A 25,411-nucleotide genomic window follows, 5' to 3' on the forward strand; every position below is an offset into this window, starting at 1 on the left:
ATGGTTTATACTTACTTAGTAGCTATAGCTACTAGTAAGGCCCTAAGGGTAAGAGGTAGAAGCGATACTAATAGGGTTCTATACTATACCTATTAGCATTACCATTAAATAACACTATAGTATATAGACCTACGGCGATAGGGTTAGTAGTAGTAGTAAGTAAGGGCTAGGGGGGGGGAGGAGTAGGGGTAGGGAGAGGTAGGGTAAGCGCGGTAGTAGAAGGGGTAGTAGGAAGCTACTATCTAAGGTTAGTTTTTAAGGTATTTAAGTCTCTAGAGTTAGACTAATTACTTATATAGAGGGTAATAACGGCGGTACGGGCGGTAAGGGTAAGTATAAGCATAGAGGGGGTAGTAGGGAGCTACTATCTAAGGTTAGTCTTTAAGGTATTTAAGTCCCTAGAGTTAGACTAATTACTTATATAGAGGGCGATAACGGTGGTATGGGCGGTAAGGGTGAGCGTAAGCGCGGGGGGGGTAGTAGGGAGCTACTATCTAAGGTTAGTCTTTAAGGTATTTAAGTCCCTAGAGTTAGACTAATTACTTATACGGAGGGTGATAGCAGTATAGGCGGTAAGGGTAAGCGTAGGGGGGGTAGTAGAGAGCTACTATATAAGGTTAGTCTTAAGGTATTTAAGTTCCTAGAGTTAGACTAATTACTTATATAGACGATAGTAGCGACGGTAAACTACTAAACTATAGTAGTAGTAGCGATAACGGCTGCTACTATTACTACTACTACTTACTAGGTAGTATAGGTAGGCTACTTATACTAGAGGTTAGTCTATATATAAGGTAGTAGAGTTTAGTTTAGCTTACAGTAAGCGGGCGGGTAATAACATAAGTAAGGCTACGTTTTACTACTACTACTACTATAGTAGTAGTAGCCTATCATGATATAGTTTAGTAAGTTAAACTAAATCTCTAAATAGTCTATACGTACGTAATAATAGGCGGGTGTATATGGCTAGACCTAAGCTAACCTTAGTTAAAGCGGCTAATAAGATAAGGAATATCCTCCTTACTAACCTAACTAAAGTTAGTAGAGGTAGTAGGCTAGGGCTATATACTACTATAATAGAATAAGAGCACTCTATTATATTAGGCCGAAGCCCGTAGGAGAGGGGGGAGGGTAAGGTAGGTAAGATACACGTAGCGTAAGGGGTAAGTAGAGTAGTAAGCGGGCATATTATTATTATTATTATTATTATTAGTAGTAGTAGTGGTGGTGGTAGTAGAGGAGGATAAGGAAAGGTAATAGTTATAGAGGAGAGGTAGATAAGAGGTTATAGATAATAATATAATACTAGAGTACCTAGCCGCGCGCCTACCCTCTAGTATGCCTACCCTCTAGTACGCCTACCTATAGAGCTTAAGCTAATAATAAAGTATATAGACTCCCTTTAACTATATTTAAACTAATTAGCTACTAGGGTTCTTTAGGTTAAGTAGGCGCTTTAATTTACCCTCTAGGTTTATAGGCGTTTAGTAATAAAGTATATAGACCTTTAGCTATACTTAACTAATTAGCTAGTAGGGTTCTTTAAGTTAGGTAAGCGCTTTAATTAGCCCTTAGGGGTTATAGGCTTCTATAATCTTAGACCTTTACTAAACTATCTACTAATAATACTAAATCTTACGCCGGACCTACTTAGGCTATTCTACTTAGTAGTATCTACTATATCTTGCCCTCTCTATTAGAGTACGCGAACGCCTAGACACCCTTAATTTTAGTGAGAATCCTACTACTAGCTATAAGGACCGCGGCTCTAAATTTAGTAGTTCCTATTCTAATAATAGATACTACCTCCGCGGTGTATAAGTTATAGGAGTACCGGGTCTTAAACTATTTAGTAGATAACCCTATAGCCTTAGTATACTTAGCGTATAGGGCTCCTAACTACCCCCTCTTAGCCTCTACTTTAGTATTCCTCTTAATCCTACTAGCCTACTACCTTATTATTTCCGGCCTACTTTCTCTAATAGCATAGGAGAGTTAATAACCTAGGCATCTTAGACGTCTCCTAATTATATCTCTAGTACTTATTATGAATTAGTAACCTTAACCTATTCTATAACCTCTAATTATATCTCTAGTATATACTATAATTTAGAGATATTAGAAAGTAAGGCCCCCTCTCCTATTTATAAATCTAGTACTAGGACTTACTACTACTACTACTACTACTATTATTAGTCCTCTCTTACTTAAATAAGGAGCTATAGAGAACTAGGCGGTGTTCTATATATCTATATAAGGTTTTACTTAGCGATAACGTGAGAGAGTTAGTTATTATAGGTGTGAATACGCGTCTAATACATCTTATACTCTAATAGATTCCCTATCTTATAGGTTTCTTTACTCCCTAGGGTTAATTAAGTCCCTAGGGTTAATTAAGTCTCTAGGGTTAATTAAGTCCCTAGGGTTAATTAAGTCTCTTAAGCTGCCTACTTAGCCTACTTCTTCTCCTTACTCTTTCTCTTCTTCTCTTATCTAGCCTTTTCTGCCTACTCTTCTACATATTAGATAACCGGTCCTTTAAGGTGCTTAAGTAGTTACTAACCTATTATCTCTAGATGCTTCTACTCCTTTAATAATAGGACCTCCTTATATAAAGCATCTAGTATTAATAATTCCTAGAACTCTATACTCTTACGCCTACTAAAAAAATGCGCTGTTTACTAGTGCTAGGCGTCCCTTATAATTAGCGCTAGTATTAACCGGAATCGCCTTATACGCCTACTATACTTCTCTTCTATAACCTCTAATAACTACTTATTAATAGACTCTAAGGTAAACCCTAGCCTATACCCTACTTTTAGATACCTTAGCTTCTTTAGCTATAGCGGGGCTAGTATAAAGATTAGGAATAGTACTAGATTATAGTAACTATAGTAGTGTTTAACTAGTATAGGAGGTAGTCTAGCGCCGTACGGCAATTTATTCTCTCTAAGATACTCTAGGAATACTCTCTAGTAGCATCTATTAATTATATCTTTCTAAACCTTATCTAGTTCCCTCTAGTTCGCTATATCCTATTTAGTCTATAATAGGACTCTAGATAAGTTAGTCCTAACTAGAGCACTAGATGTAGTAGCTAACTACTAGGATGAGTTATCTATAGTGTTACTAGTAGGATTACTTAACTACGTAACTTATCTTAACTCTCTCTATACCTACTAGGTTATATTCCTAGTCCCTTTTAGATATCCTAGTAATAGGACCGGAGCCTTTTTTAGAGACCTTATATCCTCTTTTAGCTAATCCTGGCCCTAGTTATTAAAGGCCTAGTATAGAAGAAGTATAATGCCTTAGCTTATTCATCTAAAGCCATATCTACTATGACTAAGTTACTACTAGACATCTCTAAGAGATTATTTAGGTAGGAAGTCCTATATAATAATATACTCTACGTCTAGGACGTTAATACCTATTCTAAGAGAGGTTATTACTACTATAATATATATAGCTAAGTCTAGCTTATAGAACTCCTTATATTAATTATCCTTATTAAATTCCGTAACCCGTAATGTAAACTCACTAATAATATTTATTACATATCTACCTTTCCTATTATAACCCTAACTATATTGTTTATTAGTAGCGTAGTCCTTTATCTTAGTAATAAGGATAGATTAAAGGTAAGTTACTACATTCTAGACTATCCTAATACTATTAATAAAAATAATCATCTTTAGTATCTACTTAGGGGTACTTATCCGCATAGAGGCGCTAATACTTATATCTAGTATAAAGTAGAGCCCCTTAAATGATCCTTTCTAGCCTCTTAGGATTAGACGCACGTAGATAGAGATGTTAGGGTAATTAATTAATATATAAATTACCTATATCTAGCCCAGCTATAGCCCTTTATTTAGGAACCTAGTATCTCTTTTAATAGCCTACTTAGTCTTATTATCTATTATAGCTAAATAAGTAAACTAGATAGTCTCCGGGCTAAGGAAACTATATAGCTCCTTTAAAGTAGTAAAGTATAGCCGGAAACCTGCCTACTACTTAATAAGATAATACTTATTAATAGTAAGCATGCTAATCTTAGTCTTAATAGACCGTAACGCCGTATAGACCTCCTCTTCTACCGCCTACTTAGGCCTAAAGAGGATATAAGTATATTTCCCTACTTAGACCTCTACTAAGAGTCTTAGGTTCTCTACTTTACTCTCTAAATTAATAAGATAGGGCCTATATCTACTTAATCTTCTAATATTAGCCTACTATTTATTACCTAGTTTACTAAGCGGGATAATCTAAATAGTTACCTAGCTAGTTAAGATAGTATACGCGTATAAGATGAGGCTTTTCCTAAATCTAGTCTAAGTAATTAGAATTATATAACCTTTCCTAAAGATTAACCTCCGTAAGGTATAAATCTACTCCTAATATAGCTAGAGGTTTACCCTAGGCTTCATCTTATTAAGGATTCTTATAAGATAGAGTTATAATGTTACTTCTTAGAACTCTATATTATCTAAGTAACGCGCTAGGCTAATAATATCTTTTAGGGCCTATAGCCTTATTTATAGAATCTAACTAAAATAACACGTAAGGTCACGCTCTACTTTAGATATAGTATTAAACTAGGGCTCTAGGATAGTTATTTAGGTTAAAAGATCATCCCCTAACTATAATACCTCATTACTAATACTAGATCTAAAACTTAATATAAGGTTAGAGTCTATACTAGATTATATATAAAGTTAATTACGTTAGCCCTTAGGCGTAGATTTTAGGGTATATAGTATATAACTACTACTATGTTAGCTATTAAGAGTAGCCGTCTATTTTAGTAGTTTAGGTTATAGTTCCTTCTACCTATATACTTATACCTAAGATTACTTACCCCTATAATTACCTACTATTAGCTCTTAGGGTTCCTTAAGTTTATAGGGTTCCTTAAATTCATAGGGTTCCTTAAGTTTATAGGGTTTCTAGGGTCTACTAACATAGACTTAGCTACGCGCGTTTAGTATATACTTTAGAAAGGTAAGCACTTTAATATCTATAACATAACTAGTACTAATACTAACATTTATAATATCCTAGTAAACTTTTATAATGCCCTTACGTCTTTAATTTAACATCTCTTAAAATTCCGACCACTAGTTACGTACTATAACTAACTAAATAGGATATATAGATACTACCTAGAAACCTACTAAAACTTAGCCTAAGTCATCCTCTTTTAACATAATAGGATTTAGAATCTAAAGATAAAATAGTATATATATAATTTAATAGGGGTTTATATTATTATTATTAGATTATACCTTTAATCTAGAGGAGGGTCACCCTATACACTTTAGGAGGGCATAACTTTTAATACTTTAATATAAATTAACATGAACTCTTAAGACTATATAGCTAAAATAGATATTCTATAAAAGTATAAGCTTTAAAGAATGCGGGAAAGTATAAAGTAAGGTAGTATAATGATATATTATAGAGTTATAGTATAGTAAATTCTAGCCTCCTAAAACCTTACATATAAATAAGTTTAAGTTACTCTTAGACGCGTTACTAAGGGTGCTACCTTATATGGGTGCTAGCTAGATATAGCTTAGATTAAGCCTTAACACTCTAGAGGCCCTAGGGTTATTTAGTAATCACAACGCCCGAAGCGACACCCGTCTGATTCATGAGATAATCTGTCACACTGCCTTACCTTCATTAAAGAGCAGCCCACGGCGGCAGCAATCGGCGCGCATTTTTGCAGAGCAGGCAATGTTTAGTGAGTTACAGTAACGTGGCTATCAATCATGTGTGTTTCCGTGCTTTTGGCTTGTAGCACGACAAAGAAGAGCGCGTAGTCTTGTGTACCCCGGCTTCCTTCGTTGTCGCGTCTCTCCCCGTCCCGTCGGCTATTCTTCGTGTCAAGATGATGCGCCTGGGCCGTTTCCGCGCGTGTTACCTACCTAGGTCGCGCAGCACTGCACCTCAACACCACAGCATAGCTCTTTCTTTCTCTCGAGTCCAACCTCAACGCTGTTCCTGCTCTCCATTATGGCTGCCGTGAGTCTGACTCTCATTGACAACCACTTCACGCTAATACCATCTTCCAGCCAATTACCACCATCGCCGAGAGCAAAGAGCTGCGCGGCCTCAACCTCATCGCCGCCCATTCACACATTCGCGGCTTGGGCGTCGACCAGGACACTCTCGAGCCAAAGCCGTCGTCGCAAGGCCTCGTAGGCCAAGAAAAGGCCCGAAAATCCGCCGCCATCATACTGCAAATGGTCAAGGATGGCAAGATTGCTGGAAGAGCAGTTCTGGTCGCAGGTCCCCCGAGCACTGGCAAGACGGCCATCGCCATGGGTATGGCCCAGTCGCTAGGCCCCGATGTACCCTTTACCATGCTTGCAAGCTCCGAGATCTTCTCCCTCGAGATGAGCAAGACCGAGGCCCTTACCCAGGCCTTCAGAAAAAGTATCGGCGTGCGGATAACGGAAGAGAGCGAAGTCATTGAGGGCGAGGTTGTTGAGATACAGATAGACAGGAGCGTCACTGGGGTATGAGTATTCTTAGAACTTCCTGATCGTGCATTGCTGACACCATGTCCAGTCAAACAAGCAAGGCAAGCTTACCATCAAGACCAACGACATGGAGACCGTCTACGACATGGGAACCAAGATGATTGATAGCATGACCAAGGAAAAGGTCATGGCAGGCGACGTCATCAGCATCGACAAGGCGTCAGGGAAAATCACCAAACTCGGCCGCAGCTACACGCGCTCGCGCGACTACGACGCCATGGGCGCCGACACCAAATTTGTTGCCTGTCCAGACGGCGAGCTCCAACAACGTCGCGAAGTCGTCCACACCGTCTCACTCCACGAAATTGACGTCATCAACAGCCGGACCCAAGGCTTTCTGGCTCTCTTCTCTGGCGACACTGGCGAGATTCGTCAAGAAGTGCGCGCGCAAATCGATACCAAGGTTGCGGAATGGAAAGAAGAAGGCAAGGCAGAGCTGGTTCCGGGCGTGCTCTTCATCGACGAAGTGCACATGCTGGACATTGAATGCTTCAGCTTCATCAATCGCGCTCTCGAGGACCAGCTTGCACCTATTGTCATTATGGCATCAAACCGGGGCCACACCAGGATTCGCGGAACCAACTACTCGAGCCCACACGGTCTGCCCCTCGACTTTCTCGACCGCGTCGCCATCGTCACCACTCTGCCATATAGCCAGGAAGAGCTGCGCCAGATCCTGGCCATCCGCGCGCAAGAAGAAGAAATCGACCTAAGCCCAGACGCACTGGCGCTGCTGACCAGAATCGGCTCCGAGACCAACTTGCGGTATGCCAGTAACCTCATCACAACGAGCTTTTTGCTCGCGCAGAAGCGCAAGGCAACCGAAGTAAGCATCGACGACGTGCAGCGCGCGTTCAAGCTCTTTTACGACCCAGACAGGAGCGTCAAGGTAAGCGCCCCGCCAATTGTGTGATCCACGCAGATTCAGAATCTCTAACAATCGACACTGCAGTTTGTCTCGGAATTCGAAAAGCGCTTCATCAGCGTCGATGGCGCCGTCGAGCTCTCCGTCCCCAACGGCAGCGGTGGCGGAGACGCCATGGAGCTCTCATAAACAGCATCGAACGACAAGCCAACGGGCGCAGAAGCAGGGCGTAACAATCGCCGCGCTTCAAGAAATCATCAACACCGAGAACAGTGACCGACAAACAAGTTCCCCGGGATTCCTCCCTCCCTTTCGCAGCTGCTAGACACCCAGCACGCCGCCGTCTTCATCCACCTGCCTCACACCACCATACCCTCTGCGCAGTGTGGCACGGCGGCGGTTTGCTTGGACCTCTCATCTTTCTCCCTATTCGACGGTTTGCTGAGGAGCGGTGCGGGTACTGGCGTCTGGTGCAAAATGCGGTTTCTTCAAGTCAATCTCTGAACGGAAGGGCGGACGGCGGGACCGGACACGGTGGGCATGGATTGCGAGGAGTTGGGAATTAAAAAAAGAGAAGAAGGGGAGGAATTGAGAGAGATGAGCATCGTGGTGGACTAGTATTGCGATGGTGCATTTTGCGTTCAAGAGCGGAATAGGAAAAGTGGTGTTGGTGCGCAGACTGTTCGATGGAATAGATGGAGCATTAACTGATTTTTGACTTGTTTGTTTTGTCATGACATACTACTGATTTCGTGAGTCGTTGTCCTCTGCATCTTTTTTCAACTGCTGGGCAGTCGATGTCAACCCTTCTCCCAGCTCTATGGTTTCCTCTCTCTCTCGGTTTGACCAAGGGGTTGGGCGAAGACTGCTGGGGCGAGCGGCGCGCGTTGGAAGCCGAAGGACGCTTTCTCTTCCTGCTTTGCCTCCCCCATGTTGCTCACCATTACCTTACCCAGTCCCTTCATGTTCGTTACCCACCGCCTGCCCTGCGGAGACGCCGCTCTCCTCCCCAGCTCCAGCGGCATGCCCTCCCTCCTCGACCTCACGACTGACAAGCCCTTTCCCCTCAATTGCAAATTCAATGCCCTTGCCCTCACTCGGCGGTGCCCACGCCGCCCACACAACCTTCATCCAGCGGCGCCAGCGCCTAACCTCGCGTCCATTGCCCCGCCAGTCTTCGCGTCCATCCGCAGCCGTCGACACCCATCCTCCTGCCGCGCCTCCATACACGGGCTGCTTCAGCAGCGCGATGCGCGCTGCAATCTGATTGCTCCAGACGAGGCCGAGCGAGGGTGTTTTGAGGGCGTGCGACAGTGCGCGCGTGTCACCCCAGCCAGTGAACCAGCGCTGTTGGTGGTCAAGCGTTAGCGGGCCGGGCGTGAGTGTCAGCGCCTCATTCGGAGTCGCGGCGGGGTGGATGAGGGGCGGCGGAGGCGGCGTCTCGGTGCGCTGGCTGTTATTCCACGACGGCGTGCGCGAGGTTGAGGCGCTGGCAGATGCGGCAGCGGCAGCAGCCGCCGCGGACGGCGGCGTGAAGCGGTCGGCTACCTGGTTCGCGACGACGATGGCGACGTTGTGCGTGCGCGCCATCTTGCGCAGCAGCGAGCCCAGCTGCACGAGCTGCGCGGAGCGCTGCGCCATGGCGAGGCCGCTGGTGCGCTGCTGGCCATGGGTCGTGCCTTCCGGCCGCTCGAACTCGGCGCGGTAGTTTGCGGCGATCGAGTCGATGACTATGAGGCCGACGTTGTGGCGCGTGATGGCGATGGGCAGCTGGTAGCGCAGGATGTGGTCTTGGGATTCGAGGTCGGGCGTTTGGATGCTGAGAACGCGTTGGAGCGAGGGGCGAGATGATTTTGGGAGGGACGAGAGTAGCGGGTGTTCTTGGAGGAGTTGGTGCAGGCGGTTTGTTGCAAGCGCGGCTTCGGTCGAGATGTATACGGCGGACTGGGAGAGCCCGCGAGGCGGCGCAAGTTGTACCGAAAGCAGGAGCGTCAGAAGAAACTGTGTCTTGCCGGCGCCGCTTTGGAACCAGGTCAGCGGTACGTTTGAAGTCTGTGATATGCGGAGAATGCAAACCTTTCTCCGGTGATTTCTGCAAGGTATCCAGCGGGTATGCCTCCTCCAAGCTCACTATCGAGCCCCTCGTCCAGAGTACTAATGGTCCGCCATTCTTCCTTCAAACCACTGCGGTGTGACAGGTCAGCTTCGGCCGTAGGGCTGGCTTCATGAGGCGTGGCGTCGTTCAAATGGAGCTGGGCGTGAAGGTCGCGCAGTATGGCATCAGCGAGGCGCTTGACCTCGGCGACGGGGACCTGGGCCCGCTTGGCGACGTCGAGGGCATCGAGGGTGAGGATGTCGCCGGTGGTGACCTTGTGGCGGTCGAGCGAGGGCAGCAGGTGGGCAAAGTCCTGGGAGAAGTGAGGACTGTCGGGCAGAATGTGCAAGAGGTCTGTCATCTGCTCGGCGGCAGCAAGAAGGACGAGGTGACGTTGGAGGGCTCGCATGTCATTCGGCAGCTCCCTTCATCCGTGCTGCTGCACCCCAGCCGGACCAAGTCATCCGTTCCCACGCGGCTCCAGACGTCCTGCTCCTCCGCCACGCTGCGCCATCTGCTTGCTCGCCCGTAAGCACACTTCTTTGTACATGTCTTGATAAATGTAAGCGTTGCGATCTCATGCCGTTGGTCGTTGCTTGATTCCCTCGTTTTTGCGCCTTTTTCCCACGACTCATATTCGCGCCGTCCCGTTCGTCACCTATCAGACCCTTGTTACTATATCCCACCCTCTGAACTTCCTCTCGTCCGCTCAGCTTGACAGAACCACGAACCCCTACCCACGCGCACTCCCTGTCTGCCCTCGGCGTCAGATCAAGCAGCTCTCTTCCACTCGGCCGGGGCTCGGACATCGACTATCGTTCAGCCTACTGGCTGTATCACTTTTCTACAGCCGCGTCTCCAACTTTAATCCCTCTGTCCAATACGTGCGACAGAGCAGCTACCTGCCGCGCAACTGAGTTCAGCGTCAAGCGCGGAAGCGGGAGCGGAGCGGACAGAACACGGAGCAACAGGTACCTGGTAAGTCAGTCTTGCGTCCGAAGAGGAACACTTCCGTGTGGCCGGATCGGCCCAAGTATGCGCAATGCTGTCACTCGGTTCTGGCTGTGTGGAGATTCACATGGTATCCTCGGCGGGGTTGACAGCTGCTTGCCTTGCGTATTCCCTTTCGTCCATCACCGCGCTTGTTTAATAACTGGCAGACCATCCCGACCCCCTGACCCCTTCCTTTACACCGCTTACACTATTATCGTTCTGCTCTTGCTTCCATGCCACTGCATTGTTCGCAAGATTGTCACTATCTTTACCGTACTGCGTTGCGGTTGCTCAACATCTCAACCATCATCTCACCTCTCCACGCTTAAACTCTTCTGATCCTTTTCAAAATGCCAGCTCGAACTTTTACCGTCCCAACCTCGCTCAACGAGTCGCTGGTCAACGGCTCCATCAAGATGGCGGCAACGAATGACACTCCCCAACGGTCCGCCGAAGCTGCGAGGAAGGCGTTGAATGACTTCTCAAAAGCCGACTCAAATCCGCTCGGCGTGGCCAAAAACCCAAACTCAAAGCCTGGCATCACCTTTGCGGCTCAAGACAAGCTTCCTACGTTACCCATTCCCGAGTTGGAGTCCACTTGCAACAAGTATCTCGCGGCGCTGGCGCCTCTCCAATCGCCCAAGGAGCAACGTGAGACTCGGGCGGCCGTACGGGAATTTCTTAAAAACGATGGCCCCGATCTTCAGGAAAAGTTGAAAAAGTATGCGGCAGGCAAAGCCAACTACATCGAGCAGTTCTGTAAGTTTGGTGTCGCCATGAGATGACGTTCGTAGTCACTGATCAGCAATAGGGTACGACTCTTACCTGAACTTCGACAACCCCGTCGTCCTGAACCTCAATCCATTCTTCCTCTTGGAGGATGACCCGACTCCAGCCAGAAATAATCAACTGACACGAGCGGCGTCACTGGTAATATCCGCACTGTCTTTCGTCCGAGCAGTGAGGAAGGAGGAACTGCCACCTGACACGGTTCGCGGCCAACCCCTTTGCATGTATCAATACTCCAGGCTCTTTGGTACTGCTCGGATTCCGACCGAGAATGGCTGCCAAATTGGCCAAGACTCGAATGCAAAGCACGTGGTGGTGCTCTGCCATGGTCAGTTCTACTGGTTTGACGTCCTCGACGATAACTCGGACCTGATCATGACCGAGAAGGATATTGCCTTGAACCTTGAGGTCATTGTAGAGGACGCTTCTCAAGTTCCTATCCGAGAGGCAGCGAAGGGTGCTCTCGGCGTCCTTACAACCGAGAACCGCAAAATATGGTCTGGCCTCAGAGAAGTGCTGCACCGGGAAGAAGGCTCAAACAACTCGGACTGCCTGAGCATTGTGGATTCGGCACTGTTCATCCTATGCCTCGACTACACAGAGCCTCATACCGGTGCCGACCTTTGTATGAACATGCTTTGCGGTACGAGCAAGGTCGAATTGGGCGTCCAAGTTGGAACGTGCACCAACCGGTGGTATGATAAGCTCCAAATTATTGTCTGCAAGAACGGCAGCGCAGGAATCAATTTTGAGCACACTGGCGTCGATGGCCATACTGTGCTTCGCTTTGCGAGTGACGTTTATACCGACACGATCCTCAGGTTCGCTCGCACGATCAATGGCCAAGCACCAAGTCTGTGGGCATCCAGCAGTCCGGATCCTTCCAAGCGCGACCCTACCACATTCGGAAATGTCAACACCACACCTCACAAGCTTGAGTGGGATATGGTTCCGGAGCTCAGTACCGCCTTGCGCTTTGCCGAGACTCGGCTTGCGGATTTGATCCAGCAAAATGAGTTTCAGACTCTGGAGTTCATGCACTACGGCAAGAACTTCATGACGACCATGGGGTTCTCCCCCGATGCATATGTCCAAATGGCATTTCAGGCTGCATACTACGGTCTCTACGGACGCATGGAATGTGGATACGAGCCTGCAATGACCAAAATGTTCTTTCATGGACGCACTGAAGCGATCAGACCAGTGACTCCAGAGTCGGTCGACTTCGTGCAAACATTCTGGGGCGACAATCCTGCCGCCCAAAAGGTCGAAGCCCTCAGGAAAGCATGCGAGAAACATGTTGCAGTTACCAGGGAGTGTGCCAAAGCTCAAGGCCAGGACAGGCATCTCTACGCGCTCTACTGCATATGGCAGAGGCAGATTGACGAAGAGGGCGCGCAAAGCGACGGTGCGAGTGTGTCGGGCACCGTCTCCAGTCCAGTCGGATCCGACCAAATGTATGGAAGTCCTGGAAATTACTCGATGATTAGCGAGGATGCCTCAATCTCGACGAGTCCTCCAGCTCAAACAACTCCACCGCCCATGCCGGCAATCTTCGCTGACGCTGGTTGGGATCGCCTGAACAACACCATCCTCTCCACTTCCAACTGTGGCAACCCCTCCCTTCGTCAATTTGGTTTCGGTCCCACCAGCGGCGAAGGCTTTGGCATCGGCTACATAATCAAGGATGGTTCGGTCTCCATCTGTGCATCCTCAAAACACAGGCAAACCGCCCGCTTCATCGATGCTATCGAGGCATATTTCCTGGAGATGCGGAAGCTTCTCCGTCAAACACGGCGTCGCGGAACCAGCGCAAACAAGGGAGTTTCACGAGTCCGAGAAGTCGAGGAGCAGCCGGAAAAGCTGCAGTACGCGCGGGTCAAGTCGCGTGGCCGGGCAATCTTGTCGGATGCTGCTTCCAAGGGCAGCCTGACACCAGCGACACTGACTGAGAGCATTGTTGGCGAATCAGATGACGAGGGTCTCGGTGGATGTGCGTCTCCTTCTCTCCTTCCCCCTCTTTCTTCCCTGTCCACCTTCATCATTTCGAGCCGTGGTCTTGTTCAAAAGTCTCAAGATACCATCTTGGTCGATGGCCTGCCTACGCCCCCAAGGTCGCCTCTCAACGCAGTTAAGCGAGATTGAAGTGTCTCTCGACGTACAGTCGGTTCAGGTTGATTGGTTGCCAGTCTCTGAAAAGCTTCATCCTGGCCATTCCATTGGTTCACCTAGCCCTTTTCTTTTCCGTTGAATTTCTTCCTCATGCCAGCGATACCCACAAACTACAAACGTAGAACGATAGATGAAACCATTTTTCTTTTGATTTTCTCTACGCTTGAGGAGTAGGCGCGTCATTAAGCACCTTTGGTCTAGGCAGGCCACATCACAAGACATCTAGAGACTTGCTCCGCCCGGCCGCTTCACCATCGATCTTCACCTTGCCGCGCCACAATATCCATCCCGAGAGCTCTGTAACTGACGGTGAACTTCTCTTGCAGACGGTTTCTTCGACTCCGGCATGCTACAGGCAGCGCTCAAAGCGAAACAAGACCAGGACGCTGCACTGCAGTCGAATGAGAACAAGAAGGAGGCTTCCCGGAGAAATATTGGACGGAGACTCACCTTGGCTGAATATTGATCGAGTTGGCGGAGGCAGTGGGGCTGCTGTACATGGATTGCTGATTTGTATACATGATTCTTGTTACGATATTGTCAACAAAGCGATCGAAGGAAATGAAGAACGTCGTGGATGCTAGAGAAACAGTTGTGTTTCGCGCATACATGCAGAAACTTCTCTACGTACATGGTCATTGGAAACTCCCCAAGATTGCATATCGAGGACACGACTTTCATACCATAAATCTACCAATTTAAAGCTTTCCAATCTTTGGCAATCTTGAAGTGTGTGAGAGAGCTTGGAGGATGGAACGGCAATCCCGCACTAGTCTTATTTGGTGCTAGCGCCGCATTGTCTTGGCGGATCTACGCAAGTGCCATTGCCTAGAGCTCCAACACCACGCATGCTGAAGCTCATCCAACAACACCCAAGCTCATCCTCGCCTCCTTTCTCCCAGCTCCAGACTCTCCCTTAAACTTTCGATCCGGATATAGCTCCAGCGCGGGCTACACTTGCCATTTTTCCAACCTCGCTACACACAACGCCTCCAAGATGTTCATTGCGCGCTCGGAATATGGTAGGCTAGATAGCTCATGCCGAAGCTCGAGGGCCCTTGCTAATAAACTCGCCCTTTCTCAGATCGGGGTATCAAGTACGGAGCCACGCCGCCCCCGTCGAAACGAAGCCACCGCTGACAAAAGGCCAGCACCTTTTCCCCGGAAGGCCGTCTCTTCCAAGTCGAATACTCGCTCGAAGCCATCAAGCTCGGGTCGACGGCAATAGGCGTTGGTCCCCCCACCATCCGATAACCGCAAGCGCGCCATCTGACACAAGCACGTCACAATAGGTATCAACGGGCGACGGCGTGATCTTGGGCGTGGAGAAGCGCGTCACCAGCACGCTGCTCGAGACGTCGTCCGTGGAGAAGATTGTCGAGATTGACCGCCACATTGGCTGCGCCATGTCGGGCCTGCAGGCCGACGCGCGCAGCATGATTGAGCACGCCCGCGTCGAGTGCCAGAACCACGCCTTCCACTACGCCGAGCCGCTGCGCGTCGAGAGCACCACCCAGGCCATTTGCGATTTGGCGCTGCGTTTCGGCGAGGGTGCCGATGGCGAGGAGAGTATCATGAGTCGGCCGTTTGGTGTCGCGCTGTTGATTGCCGGCTACGACGAGGACGGCCCCAGCCTGTAAGTCGGCACGCTGAGCCGTAGGTTCCGCTCTTTCCAAACTGACGCCCCCACGCACAGCTACCACGCGGAGCCCTCGGGCACTTTCTACAGATACGACGCCAAGGCCATAGGATCCGGCTCGGAGGGAGCGCAGGCGGAGCTCCAGAACGAGTTCCACAAGTCGCTGACGCTGTCCGAGGCCGAGGTGCTGGTGCTGAAGACGTTGAAGCAGGTCATGGAGGAGAAGCTGGACTCCAAGAATGTGCAGCTTGCCAGTGTGACCAAGGAGAAGGGCTTCAGGATCTACACCGACGAGGAGATGGCTGAGGTTGTTGGCCGGTTACCCACCAACTGAGCTAGATGAGCGGGAGGCACCGAGGATCGAGGCATGGCTGTAGCATAATGGCGCAAACAATGAATCTAGCTTCATAGACGGGCCGCAGAATTGGGCAATGGAGTGAAGATGCCTTGTTTGAAGAGCGCTGCCAATAATATGCACTCTGTAGAATCTCTAAAGTCTGCAACCGGAGAGTGAAGAATGCCGCAAAGTCTATTCTCATCCTCTCACCAGTATATGGTACAACCCGACGCTCTATTTACTCTACAGCCGTCTTGTGAAGAAGAAAAAAGGGCTTCCCTCTATCGACGCTAGCCTAGCACCGGTCCCAGCAGAAGTCATCTCCCCTCTTTCCAACCATTTCTTCCTCGACTCTCCACGCAAGCTCACCCCTAACAAGCAAGCCAGCCAACCAGCCACGCTATGCAGCAAGCAAGCGCCCACAAAGAAGATTTTTGCTCTCGCTCGCTCGCTCGTCGATTAGAAGGGGTTGTCCTCGGGAGGAATCTCCTTGACAAAGTAGTCGCCGAGGACGGGGACCTTGATCATTATGTCGTTGCGCACGCGGGGCACCTCTGCGAAGAAGAAGAGGGCGAAGATGCCGGCGACGGCGCCGTAGCCGGCGGCCATGACGCCGTAGCGCTTGAAGGCCACGGCGTCCCAGCCCATAATGTGCGGGCGCGGCTTGTATCTATGGTGTGGGTCAGCGGTTGTTTTGTGTATTGGTGGTGTCGTTGGACTGGACGTACTGAGGGCCAAACGGCGACTTGTAGGAGCGGTATGCGGGACCGAAAGGAAGAGGCTGTTTGGGATGGTGTTAGCGCGGCTTGTTCTTCTGCTTTGCTTGCTGCTGTGCATTGTTGGAATCGCGGGTCGAGGTGAACTGTTGGGGGGTTTTTTCTGCCAATCCTGAGACAGCCAACTGCCATGCACATCGTTTCCGTCTCCGTCTATCCGAGTGTGGTGGTGACGTGCGACAGACGAGCTAAGGCTGGCTGGCTGGCTGGCTGGCTGGCGGACCTGCAGGAGGAAGAAGAACGACGAAGACGAGGGACCGACGACGCACCATCTTGAATTGCAGGGGCCGAGAAGGACGGATTGACGTGGGTGACACGAAGGAGCGTGAGCCGTGTGGGCTGTGGATGTGGCAGTGGGCGGCGGCGACGAGGTGCTGCTGGTGTTTCGTTTCGTTTCTGGTGATGGATGATGAAGGTGTAGGTCAGGTCTGCCTCTCTCTCTCCTCCGCCGGGCCTGGCGCGGCCGAGCGCCGGTGCGGAATTGCCCGGCCAATCAGCGGCCCGAAGTTACCGACTGACTGTCTTCGCTTTTCTTCGCTGCAATTTTCCCAAAACTGTTTCGTCCCTCTTTTTCTTCTTTGCACCCCAGAGAAAATTCCAAGTCCTTCAAACGGGCTGTCGACACATTGGCGCACTCGCTGCAATGGTGAGCAGACTTGGCTACTAGAGTAGCTCTGCATGCCATTGTTGTTGAGTTCGACGATTCTGACCGCTGAGAGGCGGACACGCTCAAGAGCTGGGATGAGCGATTGGGAGCTGCCATGACCCGCCATGCAAAGGCGGTATTCGCATTGCAGAAGAAGTTTCGATGCCTCCTTGGCTGGACGGCAATCGGAACGTCTTCTGCTCGCATCGCATAGGTAAGCGTTTCTTCATCCACACCTCATGTTCCCTTGCCTATGGTCTCTTGTGATGATACACTACTCAGCTCACTCCGAGTCAATCTGTGCGGATAAAACTACCTAATCCAATTGTTCCTTCTGAAAGAGCGTCTTGATATACAGATGATTGCTTCCCGCTCACTCAAGACCACCTTGCTAATATGTGGGTTTAGTATTAGAACACGTTGACGGCACGACGGCAGCGCCCCGTCACGTCTTTCATTTTACGGCATCAGCGTTGGGCAATCTGTTTTATGACAGCAGGTTTGCGACAAGAACCATGTGCCTGTTATAGGACTCGGCTCGGCCAATCACAAGTGGTCCACTGTTGTACTACAAAATCGAAAACCAGTTACTTGAACTTGACTGCGCCGTACGTACGAATTGTGTGAAGAAGTCTATGGCGCTGTCAGTTTGACACGGGCACTTTCATGCGCACCCAAGCCACGGGAAGCACCATGTGGTCTAGCGGATCGCATGAAGAAGTCGACCGTCTCGTGATGCGATGCGGCGAAGACTGCCTAGATGATGGTGGCTTGTCCGCTGCTTGGAGATGCCTCGGCATGGTCGTCACTTTGCGTATCAGATCCGAAGAGGGCGTAGGGCCGATGGCTCGACAGCTGCAGTACATTGATGGCTGCTGTGCTTGGCATGCTGCCATCAGGCACTGATTCCAATGGCGCCCAGCGTCGCTGCATACAATTGCCGCGACGCAGCGGAGTCGAGCGATGGAAAATTGGACAATAGCCGCCGGCAAGCCTCGGCCGTTGTGCAGGTGCAGAAATGTCTGGAGAGTGCGACCTCAGCTGATTCTGCCATCTCACATCGAATCCTGGCGGACAAGGAGCCAGTGACGGGCGGCACAAGCAACCAGGAAGCCGGCCCTTTTTCGTGGCCCTGCGACGTCAGCAGCAACCCCAGGCCCAGCACAGTACAGTACCTACGGGCCTGCAACAACCCACTCACGTCTCCAGCTCCATCTCCAGTCCCCGCAAATCGCGCATCCACATCGATACCATTCCCCCGTCCATCCGACATACCCGTCGCTCTTCGCTCAACACCACCGCAGCTCGGACAGCGACAAGACGTGCAGGCCTGCTCTATCCGCACAAACCGAAACCCCGACTTCTGCCGACCCTCGCCGGCTCCGATCCTCGTCGACCCTTCACCTCAAATACAGTACAACCCATGACTCGATCCTAACGGCCATCGTCGACCGCAACCGCTGTGACGCAAAAGACGCCGAGCTACCGCCTTATTCCACGCCAGCCCTGCCCTCCTTCAGCTTGACACTCCCGTCGTACAAACTCTTCAGCTCACCTTCGTCTCCCGCCTCATTGCAGCTATTTTAGCGCCCTCCTACCGGCCACTACGCCGGACATTTTTCTCCTTTATCGTCACACGCATCAACACCAACCTTCGCCATGACGACAAATCGTCCATTCCTCTCAAACTTCCTCGCCGCCTTTCGCGCGCAGTCGACGTTTCAGCACCCAGTGTCGCCCCCTCCCTCACAAAGCGGCAACAAGCCACACCAGTCATACTCGACAACGGCCTCTTCCGCGCCCGCAAACACCCCTTCGACTCACCACCAAGACGCCCGCCCGACAGCAACCTCCAAGACATCAACCACCGCCGCGGTCCGAGAAGCAACGACGACATCGCACAGCCAAACGCCCTTCCAACCGACGCACCGCCCCCACGCCTCGTACTGGGACAAGACTCCGGGCTCGCCCAACGGGCCAACCTCGCCTTCCTCACCACCTGGCTTCCCCATCCCCGGCGCCTCGTCCCGGCACCGCCGCGGTTCCGACAGCTCCTCGGACGGCGGCTTCCGGGAAAGGACAGGCAGCAGCGGGGGCAGCGGCGCGAGCGGCGCCGGCAGCAGCGCCATGGAGAAGTGGTTCATCGGCGGCCGCACAGCCGACGGAGAGGAGCGGTTCTACAAACTGGGCATGGTGCGCCGGATCAGGAGCAGCGACAGGCTGAGTCTGGATCGCCTCAGCTTGTGAGCGCCGACGGACGGTTCGAGAGAAATATAATCTTCGGGAGACGGCTAGCCATCCTACCTAAAAGTACTTTTGTTCCCCAACTTGAAGAGGGAGGGCGGATTTGGAACATGTAGCGTCTACATATTCTCCCATTCACCTTTGTCCTTTTCCGGCTCTTTGCGGCATTTACACGGCGTTTTGCGGACCGACGGACGGACGGGTACAATCAACGGGGCTGGCTGGGCTGGCTGACTGGCTGGGACGGCACCTCCACCATCAACAACAGCATCGGCGACGGCGGGAACGAGACGTCAATCACAGCAGCCAGCTAGAGACAGACAGGCAAGCAGGGAAGAAAGAAGTCTCGAGACGGGCACATATACCACCTCTCACCACTCTCCCATTGCTTTATCGCGTGCCTTTCATCGGGAGTCAAAGTCGGAATCATGCAACGATCTTTTCTTTTGCGAACATTACAAGAACTGACACTGGACCCACGGACGGGGCAAATCTCCGACATGAAATTCAAACGAGAACGGTCTGGCGTTTATTTGGGACTGGTTTGGTTGGTCTGGCGACTGGACGGGCAGGTTAGGGCGGCGCAATCGACGGCTAGTTGGTCTGGCGGAACCGAAGCGATCAATTATCATACATACATGCAGACCTCCTTCTGATGTCGCCTTTGGTCTCAAATCTCTCATCTCTCTCTTTCATTATTTGTCTCTCTGTGTTGTCATTGGATCTAGAAATGCATTCGTTCTCGCTCGCACACCACTTCTTTTCTCCTCTGACACCTGGTACTGCCCAAGGTCTTTGCTTGATACGTGGTACATCACACAACACACCCACCCATAGTTACTCACCTTCCCACACTAATCCACGCAGATGACGAACGAAATCAACAAGCAAATAAGCACTCCTCATTCTGTCCTCCCCTCCCCTCCCTCCCCCTCCTCCACCATCCAAGCGACGTCTTGGCACAGCGTTGGGTATTTGTCTCTGCCCACCCACGCAGACAGATAGTGGGGGAGGGGCAGCACCGCCCGCCCGCTCGCCCGCCCGCCCGTCCACCTACCCCGGTCGCTACAGCACAATCCAACTGACTCGACACCAACATGCATGCTTATCGCAGGAACGCTTTCCCGGCACCGACGGGCCAGTAAACGAGCTCGCAAGTGTCAGCGCGTTCATCGTGCGATCGGCTTGGCTCAGCTTGGCTCAGCTCAGCTAGGTTCGGTTTGGGTCGGTTCGGTTTGGTCTACTGGAAGGGAGAACGGAGGGATGTGTGGATGGAAATGATGGATAGGCGGATGAATGGATGGGAGAACGAGTGAGCGATTGGAAATCTTGTGAAGGACATACAGCTGGGCATTACTCCATGACGTAGCAAGGCAGGCAGATAAAGTAAAAGCAGAGGAGGACGGGAAAAGACAGGACAGGATAGGACAGGACAACAGGGTACGCACACTGCCAGCCAGCAACACGGTGCACAGCGGCATTTCCCACACGCGGCGGAAGCGAATCGACAAGCAGACAGAGTATCGAAAGCGCGAGAAGATGCGTGCAAGCAGGCATGGTGTGCCCCGTGTGTCTGAGAGCTGGCGGGGCAGCGAGCGGCTCGGACGGAGGAGAGTCGCGATGTAAGAATCCGATGATGTGAGGTGCGGTATGGTGAATTGTAGGCAACGACGAAGATGGCTGGTGGTGCGTCAGTTGGTTTGGTGCGAGCAATGTGAGGAACCAGGAGGTAGCCGGACAGTCAATCCAGTCTATGAATTCGAGGTCATTCGAGTTGCTTCCGAATACCCTATGTACATACATACGCTTTGAGAAGAAGGGTTCGTGAAAACGCCAAGCCTGAGAAATACGAAGATACCAATCATGCAAGTGAGAAAAAGCGGCGGGAAGAAAAGATATTGAGCTCAAGACTCATCATTGAATCGCTCCTCTGACCCCCTTTCTTTGTCCATCATGATGGTTGCTTGATGCAGCCACGAGACGCCTCAACTCGTCCACTACGATCACCGCCATTTCATCAATTACGCCCTATCTCCACCTACACCGCCTGCACCTTTCTGTAACTCGGAGGCCTCAACGTGCGGCCCAGCAGCTTGCCCGCATACGGCGGGACCAGGGCAATTGCCAGAACCACAACAGCACGCCATAGGTACCCCGGACTGACCATGTATTTGAGATCGAAGTAATCGCCCAAAAAGGGGACGCTACCAATATAAATAGCAGCGGTACCGAGAATGGAGAAAATCATGACGGGATGCCAGGTGGTGATTTCGGCAGCAACCATGGCGAGTTCGTTGAGCACGAGCGCTGTGAACGACACGGCGACCATTTTGGAGAAGTCGTCGAGGCCAACGAGGATCTGAGAGAGGCCTTGAATCATGGAGCCCTGGTAGATGGACACGAGCACCCAGATGAAGAAGGTGCGGTACGATAGCGAGCGGCCCGTCGTGAGCTCCTTGTACAGCTCTGGGTACAGGTTTGCAAGCGACTCGTCGACGTCGCGGTCAAGCACCAGGCTGAAGACGGGCATCATCGTGTAGAGCGTTGCGTAGCCGACGAGCAGCCAGTCGCGATAAAGCGCTATCGGTTCGAATTTGCTCGCGATGCTGTAGATGGTCTGGCAGACGGAGATGATGAGGCCTCGGTGAATGACGAACTGCGCCAATTTGGCAGACCGCTTGTAGCTGTTGCGGCCGTGCCACACGAGGAGCTTTGTCAAAAAGCAGAATTGCTCAATCGAAAAGTCGGCCGCGAGCGAGGCCTGTCGTCCTTCTTTGCCCACAATTCCCACACCAACGTCGGCTGCTTGGATCATGGAGACATCGTTGCCACCGTCACCAATGCAGCAGATGCGCTTTTTGGTAAAGGACCGAATCAATTTAGCAACGTCGGCCTTTTGCGTTGGCGAGCAACGACATGCCACAACTGCGGGAAGATTGACTGCAACGGAAACGAAGGCCTGGCGATAGTGAGTGAGCATCAAGGCAAGAGATTCGCCATCTATCAAGAGACAGGCGTCGGGCTTGCCGCGGAGAAAGTCGAGCGAGTCGTTGGCGAGATCTTTGCGTTTAACTGGCCAGTCGTTAGTATCCTTTTCATCGGCAACGGCAGATAGACTTGCGCTTTGCAATGGTGTGCACATATTGACCCCTGGCGACGAGCTTGGAGCTGACTGCAACACAACGAGCCGTCTCAACCTTGTCTCCCGTCAACATCCAAATCTTGACGCCAGCGTTTCGAAGCAACTCCAACGAGGGCTTCACGTCACGCTGAAGCTTGTCTTCAACTCCAGTGACGCCAAGCAGCTCCAGGTCGTGCTCGAGAAAGTTCTTGACCACGTTTGCCATCGCTCCGTCACGTCCATGGAGGGAGACTGACGCCTCGTGATACCGCTGAGTGAAGTCATTGTACTGCTGCGGGGAGAGCTTCTTCCGCCCGACCACCAGAGTACGAAGGCCCTCTCTTGCCATGTTCGCAGTCTCCTCGTCCAACCAGTCGTTGGCGGCGACGATTGAAGTCATCACGGTATCAGCTCCTTTTTGATAGAACCAAATTTCCCCGTTGTCAACGGGGTTGCTGTCACTGCCCTGAAAAAATCTGACGACAATTCCCATGCGCTTGCCCTCGGACGTAAATGGGAAAATGTTGAGAATCTGCACTCGGACGACCGTTTTGCCAGACTCGACGGACTGGAGGGTGATGCTGTGGCGGTCACGCTGGAGGAGCCGTAGGCCAATGAGTTCGGTCCACCTGACTATAGCAATTTCATCGGGAGACGATGCCTGATAAGTGGTAACCACTTCGCCGTTCACTTCCTCTGTAGTTGGCGTGACGTTGTGGCAAAGTGCGAGAGCCAAGACGACGTCTCGCACGCGAAATCCAATCTCTCTGCGGGTTCTTGTGGCCGTGGTAGCTGGCGCAGTGTACGCCGAGGATGGTGTCACGAGCGCCGACCCCTCAGACCCCTCAGCGGAAGATGAAAAAGCCTGGTTGACGTAGGTGGAGACCTCATCCATAGCCTCGTTTGCGTAAGAGACTGTTCCGACGTGAATCTTCTTCATCTCCATTTCTGTGTCTGTTAGCTTATGAGATTGAATCTCGTCAGGTGCACCTACCATTTTGCGTCAAGGTTCCCGTTTTGTCGCTCAGCAGATACTCGATGCGACCCAGATCTTCTGGAATGGTACTTGTCCGCACCACAGTTCCTGGGATATCCTGATCCCTTTCTATGAACCACGCATATACCGATTTGCCCATGTCGAGGTTAACACGAAGGGAGATTGGCACGATAGTCGAGAACAAGATAAGAAAGCGCATGACCGATACATACCACGGTCTGCCTTTGTGGGATTCAAATCCCTCGAATGCGACCAAAACAAATGATAGGGCAAGGGTAAGGAAGCAAAGAATCTTGGTCAAAGAGTTGATTTCAATCTCCAAAAGGCCGGTCTTAGACCTAGATGGTGATGTAGACATGGCCGCGCGGGTTTGTGGGCCGGTGTATATGACAACACCGAGAACAGTCGAGCTGGAAGCCAGGACCGTGTTGGCCCAGGCTGTGTTGTCAATATTCAAAGGCGCCGATTTCGTCTCTTCAGATGTAGAGGGTCCATCTTCAGGGGGATCGTAGCCATGTCTCGGCTTTGGCAACAATTCCACGGTTCCGATAAAGTCATGGACTTTCTTGTCGGGTTTGCCGGCAGTCACTCGAAGACGAGTAAACTCGGAAAGGTCCAAAGTCTGCGTCAGGGGCGATGCGAGACGGAGCTTCCAATCCGTCTCGCCGTCAAGCTGATCAGTTCGGATAAAGGCCTCACCGGAAGAATTGCTGTTCGATGCCGACTTGCTCTTTTGCGAAACCGTGGCTTCATGATCACCGCCATCTGTTGACTCCGTCTCAATCAGATTCTCTTGCTGATTTGATGGAAGCTCTGGAGCGTCATGCTTCTTGACAGCATTGTCACTGACGTAGGTGGAGATGATGATCACATCAGCAGGTATTCTTTGGTCCTTACTCAGCTTCAACACGTCTCCAACCTTCAAATCCTTGGACGGCTTTACCGCCTCAGAGACGGAAGCTGTTGGCCGGTCGGCACCATCCACGTTTTCCTCTTCCTCCTCAATATCGGATATCCGGCGGCTCCCACCCGATACTGTGCTTCTTATTCTTCTTCCCTTCTTGAGCAATCCTGAGCGTTGACTAGTTCCTTTTGAAGAGCCGGACCCAGCGCTTGGGTCATCGAACCGCAAAACTGTATAGCTTTCCGAGTTGGCCTCGGCGTCTCTGCGCCTCCGGTGGATATCATCAATCGCTTCTTTTCCCAAAGTGATGCTCATAACAAACGCCAAAGGTGCAATATATGTGGACAGGTAGCCGATCCGTAGTGCTGGTATGACCTGGGAAAGCGCAACGAGTAAAAAGTACAGATTCATGAAGTAGGAGAATTCATTGTACAGGGTCCGAGGCAAAAAGCTCCAGGGGGTATATTTGGCGTTGGAAACGCTGTTCGCAGGAAATCGTGAGGATTGGGCTTGACCAACGGCTATTGTTCGATTCGAGGCAGAGTCATGGTCGTCAGTCTCAGCGGGATCGGCCGGCTCCTCGGGAGGTGTGAGAGGTCTTTCGCCAGATAGGAAGCTTGGGAGTCTTATATGTGAGCCTATTCGAGCCATCCGGCTTTGCGGTTTTGCTCTTCTGCTGCCAGAGCCGTTTGGCAGCAAGGGCGCGTCATCTTCGCCAACCGTGCCAAAACTACCAACGCTGCCCGAGGCTGAATGTCTGTTGTGGTCTTGCTCGTCATTCATCAGGCCACGCAAAGACTCAGCATCCGGGTCCTGGTTGCGCGAACTTGGCTGGCCTCGCAAACGACCTATCCGCAGATTTCGCAAAGGTATACGCGCTCCCAGCTCATGGAGTGGTCGGCGCTCGTCGCGGGAGCTGCGCGGCGGCGGAGACTGCGAGGATTCTATAGGGTCCAGAAGTTCAAGGTCAGAATCGCTGTCATCGACGGGTGAGTCCGGAGCATGCGGCCGGTGGTATTCGTGTGAGGAGGGCATGCTGCTTCATCTGGCGGTGGGAGCGCGGCGGATGGTCGGAGAGCGGCAGGCAGAGGCGGTGAAAGCGAGAGTCGAAGGGCGAAAGAGGGAGTATATCAGCGCAGAGGGATCCGGTGGTGGAGCGCGGCCGCGTCAAAGGTGCACGTCAAGACGATGTCGACTATGTATGTAAGGACAAGGGACAGATGGTGCCTCTAGCTGGTGACGGCCAAGAAGGCGCGGAGGTAGCTGCGGCTAACACCGACCA

At 51.0% G+C, this 25,411-nt stretch overlaps 9 protein-coding genes across 9 annotated transcripts; 5 read left to right on the top strand and 4 right to left on the bottom strand.

Annotated features, from left to right (window-relative positions):
* On the top strand, positions 1–1,104 carry IWZ02DRAFT_435562 (uncharacterized protein; the record flags this gene model as incomplete). Its single annotated transcript, XM_066766454.1, has 9 exons — positions 1–48; positions 128–155; positions 300–329; positions 426–499; positions 554–578; positions 668–757; positions 878–905; positions 932–1,037; positions 1,081–1,104. 9 exons carry the CDS (start codon positions 1–3, stop codon positions 1,102–1,104), a joined length of 453 nt encoding a protein of 150 aa, XP_066619930.1.
* Positions 1,105–5,543: 4,439 nt separating this feature from the next.
* IWZ02DRAFT_56202 (AAA family ATPase Rvb2/Reptin) lies at positions 5,544–7,724 on the top strand. The gene is made up of 4 exons (XM_066770894.1): positions 5,544–6,030; positions 6,081–6,527; positions 6,580–7,440; positions 7,504–7,724. Exons 1-4 carry the CDS (start codon positions 6,022–6,024, stop codon positions 7,603–7,605), a joined length of 1,419 nt encoding a protein of 472 aa, XP_066619931.1. The 5' UTR covers positions 5,544–6,021; the 3' UTR covers positions 7,606–7,724.
* A 640-nt stretch (positions 7,725–8,364) lies between these two features.
* Positions 8,365–9,872, bottom strand: IWZ02DRAFT_471226 (P-loop containing nucleoside triphosphate hydrolase protein; the record flags this gene model as incomplete). The annotated part of the gene is made up of 3 exons (XM_066768852.1): positions 8,365–8,402; positions 8,463–9,436; positions 9,493–9,872. The coding sequence occupies 3 exons, from the start codon at positions 9,870–9,872 to the stop codon at positions 8,365–8,367; spliced, it is 1,392 nt and encodes a 463-aa protein (XP_066619932.1).
* Positions 9,873–10,854: 982 nt separating this feature from the next.
* Positions 10,855–13,931, top strand: IWZ02DRAFT_471227 (carnitine acetyl transferase-like protein; the record flags this gene model as incomplete). The annotated part of the gene is made up of 3 exons (XM_066768853.1): positions 10,855–11,263; positions 11,316–13,286; positions 13,792–13,931. 3 exons carry the CDS (start codon positions 10,855–10,857, stop codon positions 13,929–13,931), a joined length of 2,520 nt encoding a protein of 839 aa, XP_066619933.1.
* Positions 13,932–14,320: 389 nt separating this feature from the next.
* On the top strand, positions 14,321–15,535 carry IWZ02DRAFT_459008 (proteasome subunit alpha type-5). Its single transcript, XM_066768053.1, has 5 exons — positions 14,321–14,487; positions 14,550–14,562; positions 14,617–14,695; positions 14,758–15,101; positions 15,162–15,535. Exons 1-5 carry the CDS (start codon positions 14,463–14,465, stop codon positions 15,436–15,438), a joined length of 738 nt encoding a protein of 245 aa, XP_066619934.1. The 5' UTR covers positions 14,321–14,462; the 3' UTR covers positions 15,439–15,535.
* On the bottom strand, positions 15,536–16,660 carry IWZ02DRAFT_459014 (ubiquinol-cytochrome-c reductase complex subunit-domain-containing protein). Its single transcript, XM_066768054.1, has 3 exons — positions 16,487–16,660; positions 16,170–16,222; positions 15,536–16,111 (listed from the first exon to the last, which is right to left on the bottom strand). The coding sequence occupies exons 1-3, from the start codon at positions 16,487–16,489 to the stop codon at positions 15,901–15,903; spliced, it is 267 nt and encodes an 88-aa protein (XP_066619935.1). The 5' UTR covers positions 16,490–16,660; the 3' UTR covers positions 15,536–15,900.
* Positions 16,661–18,406: 1,746 nt separating this feature from the next.
* IWZ02DRAFT_56229 (uncharacterized protein) lies at positions 18,407–19,336 on the top strand. The gene has a single exon (XM_066770895.1). The coding sequence runs from the start codon at positions 18,523–18,525 to the stop codon at positions 19,108–19,110; it is 588 nt and encodes a 195-aa protein (XP_066619936.1). The 5' UTR covers positions 18,407–18,522; the 3' UTR covers positions 19,111–19,336.
* Positions 19,337–20,164: 828 nt separating this feature from the next.
* Positions 20,165–20,819, bottom strand: IWZ02DRAFT_459019 (uncharacterized protein; the record flags this gene model as incomplete). The annotated part of the gene is made up of 1 exon (XM_066768055.1): positions 20,165–20,819. A coding segment is annotated over exon 1 (272 nt), but the record flags the coding sequence as incomplete, so codon positions are not given.
* Positions 20,820–21,027: 208 nt separating this feature from the next.
* Positions 21,028–25,348, bottom strand: IWZ02DRAFT_56296 (phospholipid-translocating P-type ATPase-like protein). The gene is made up of 3 exons (XM_066770896.1): positions 23,223–25,348; positions 22,229–23,176; positions 21,028–22,179 (listed from the first exon to the last, which is right to left on the bottom strand). The coding sequence occupies exons 1-3, from the start codon at positions 25,162–25,164 to the stop codon at positions 21,146–21,148; spliced, it is 3,924 nt and encodes a 1,307-aa protein (XP_066619938.1). The 5' UTR covers positions 25,165–25,348; the 3' UTR covers positions 21,028–21,145.
* Positions 25,349–25,411: the final 63 nt, after the last annotated feature.

This window comes from Phyllosticta citriasiana (genome assembly GCF_038021145.1).
Source record: "Phyllosticta citriasiana strain CBS 120426 chromosome Unknown IWZ02scaffold_12, whole genome shotgun sequence".
NCBI lineage: Eukaryota > Fungi > Ascomycota > Dothideomycetes > Botryosphaeriales > Phyllostictaceae > Phyllosticta > Phyllosticta citriasiana.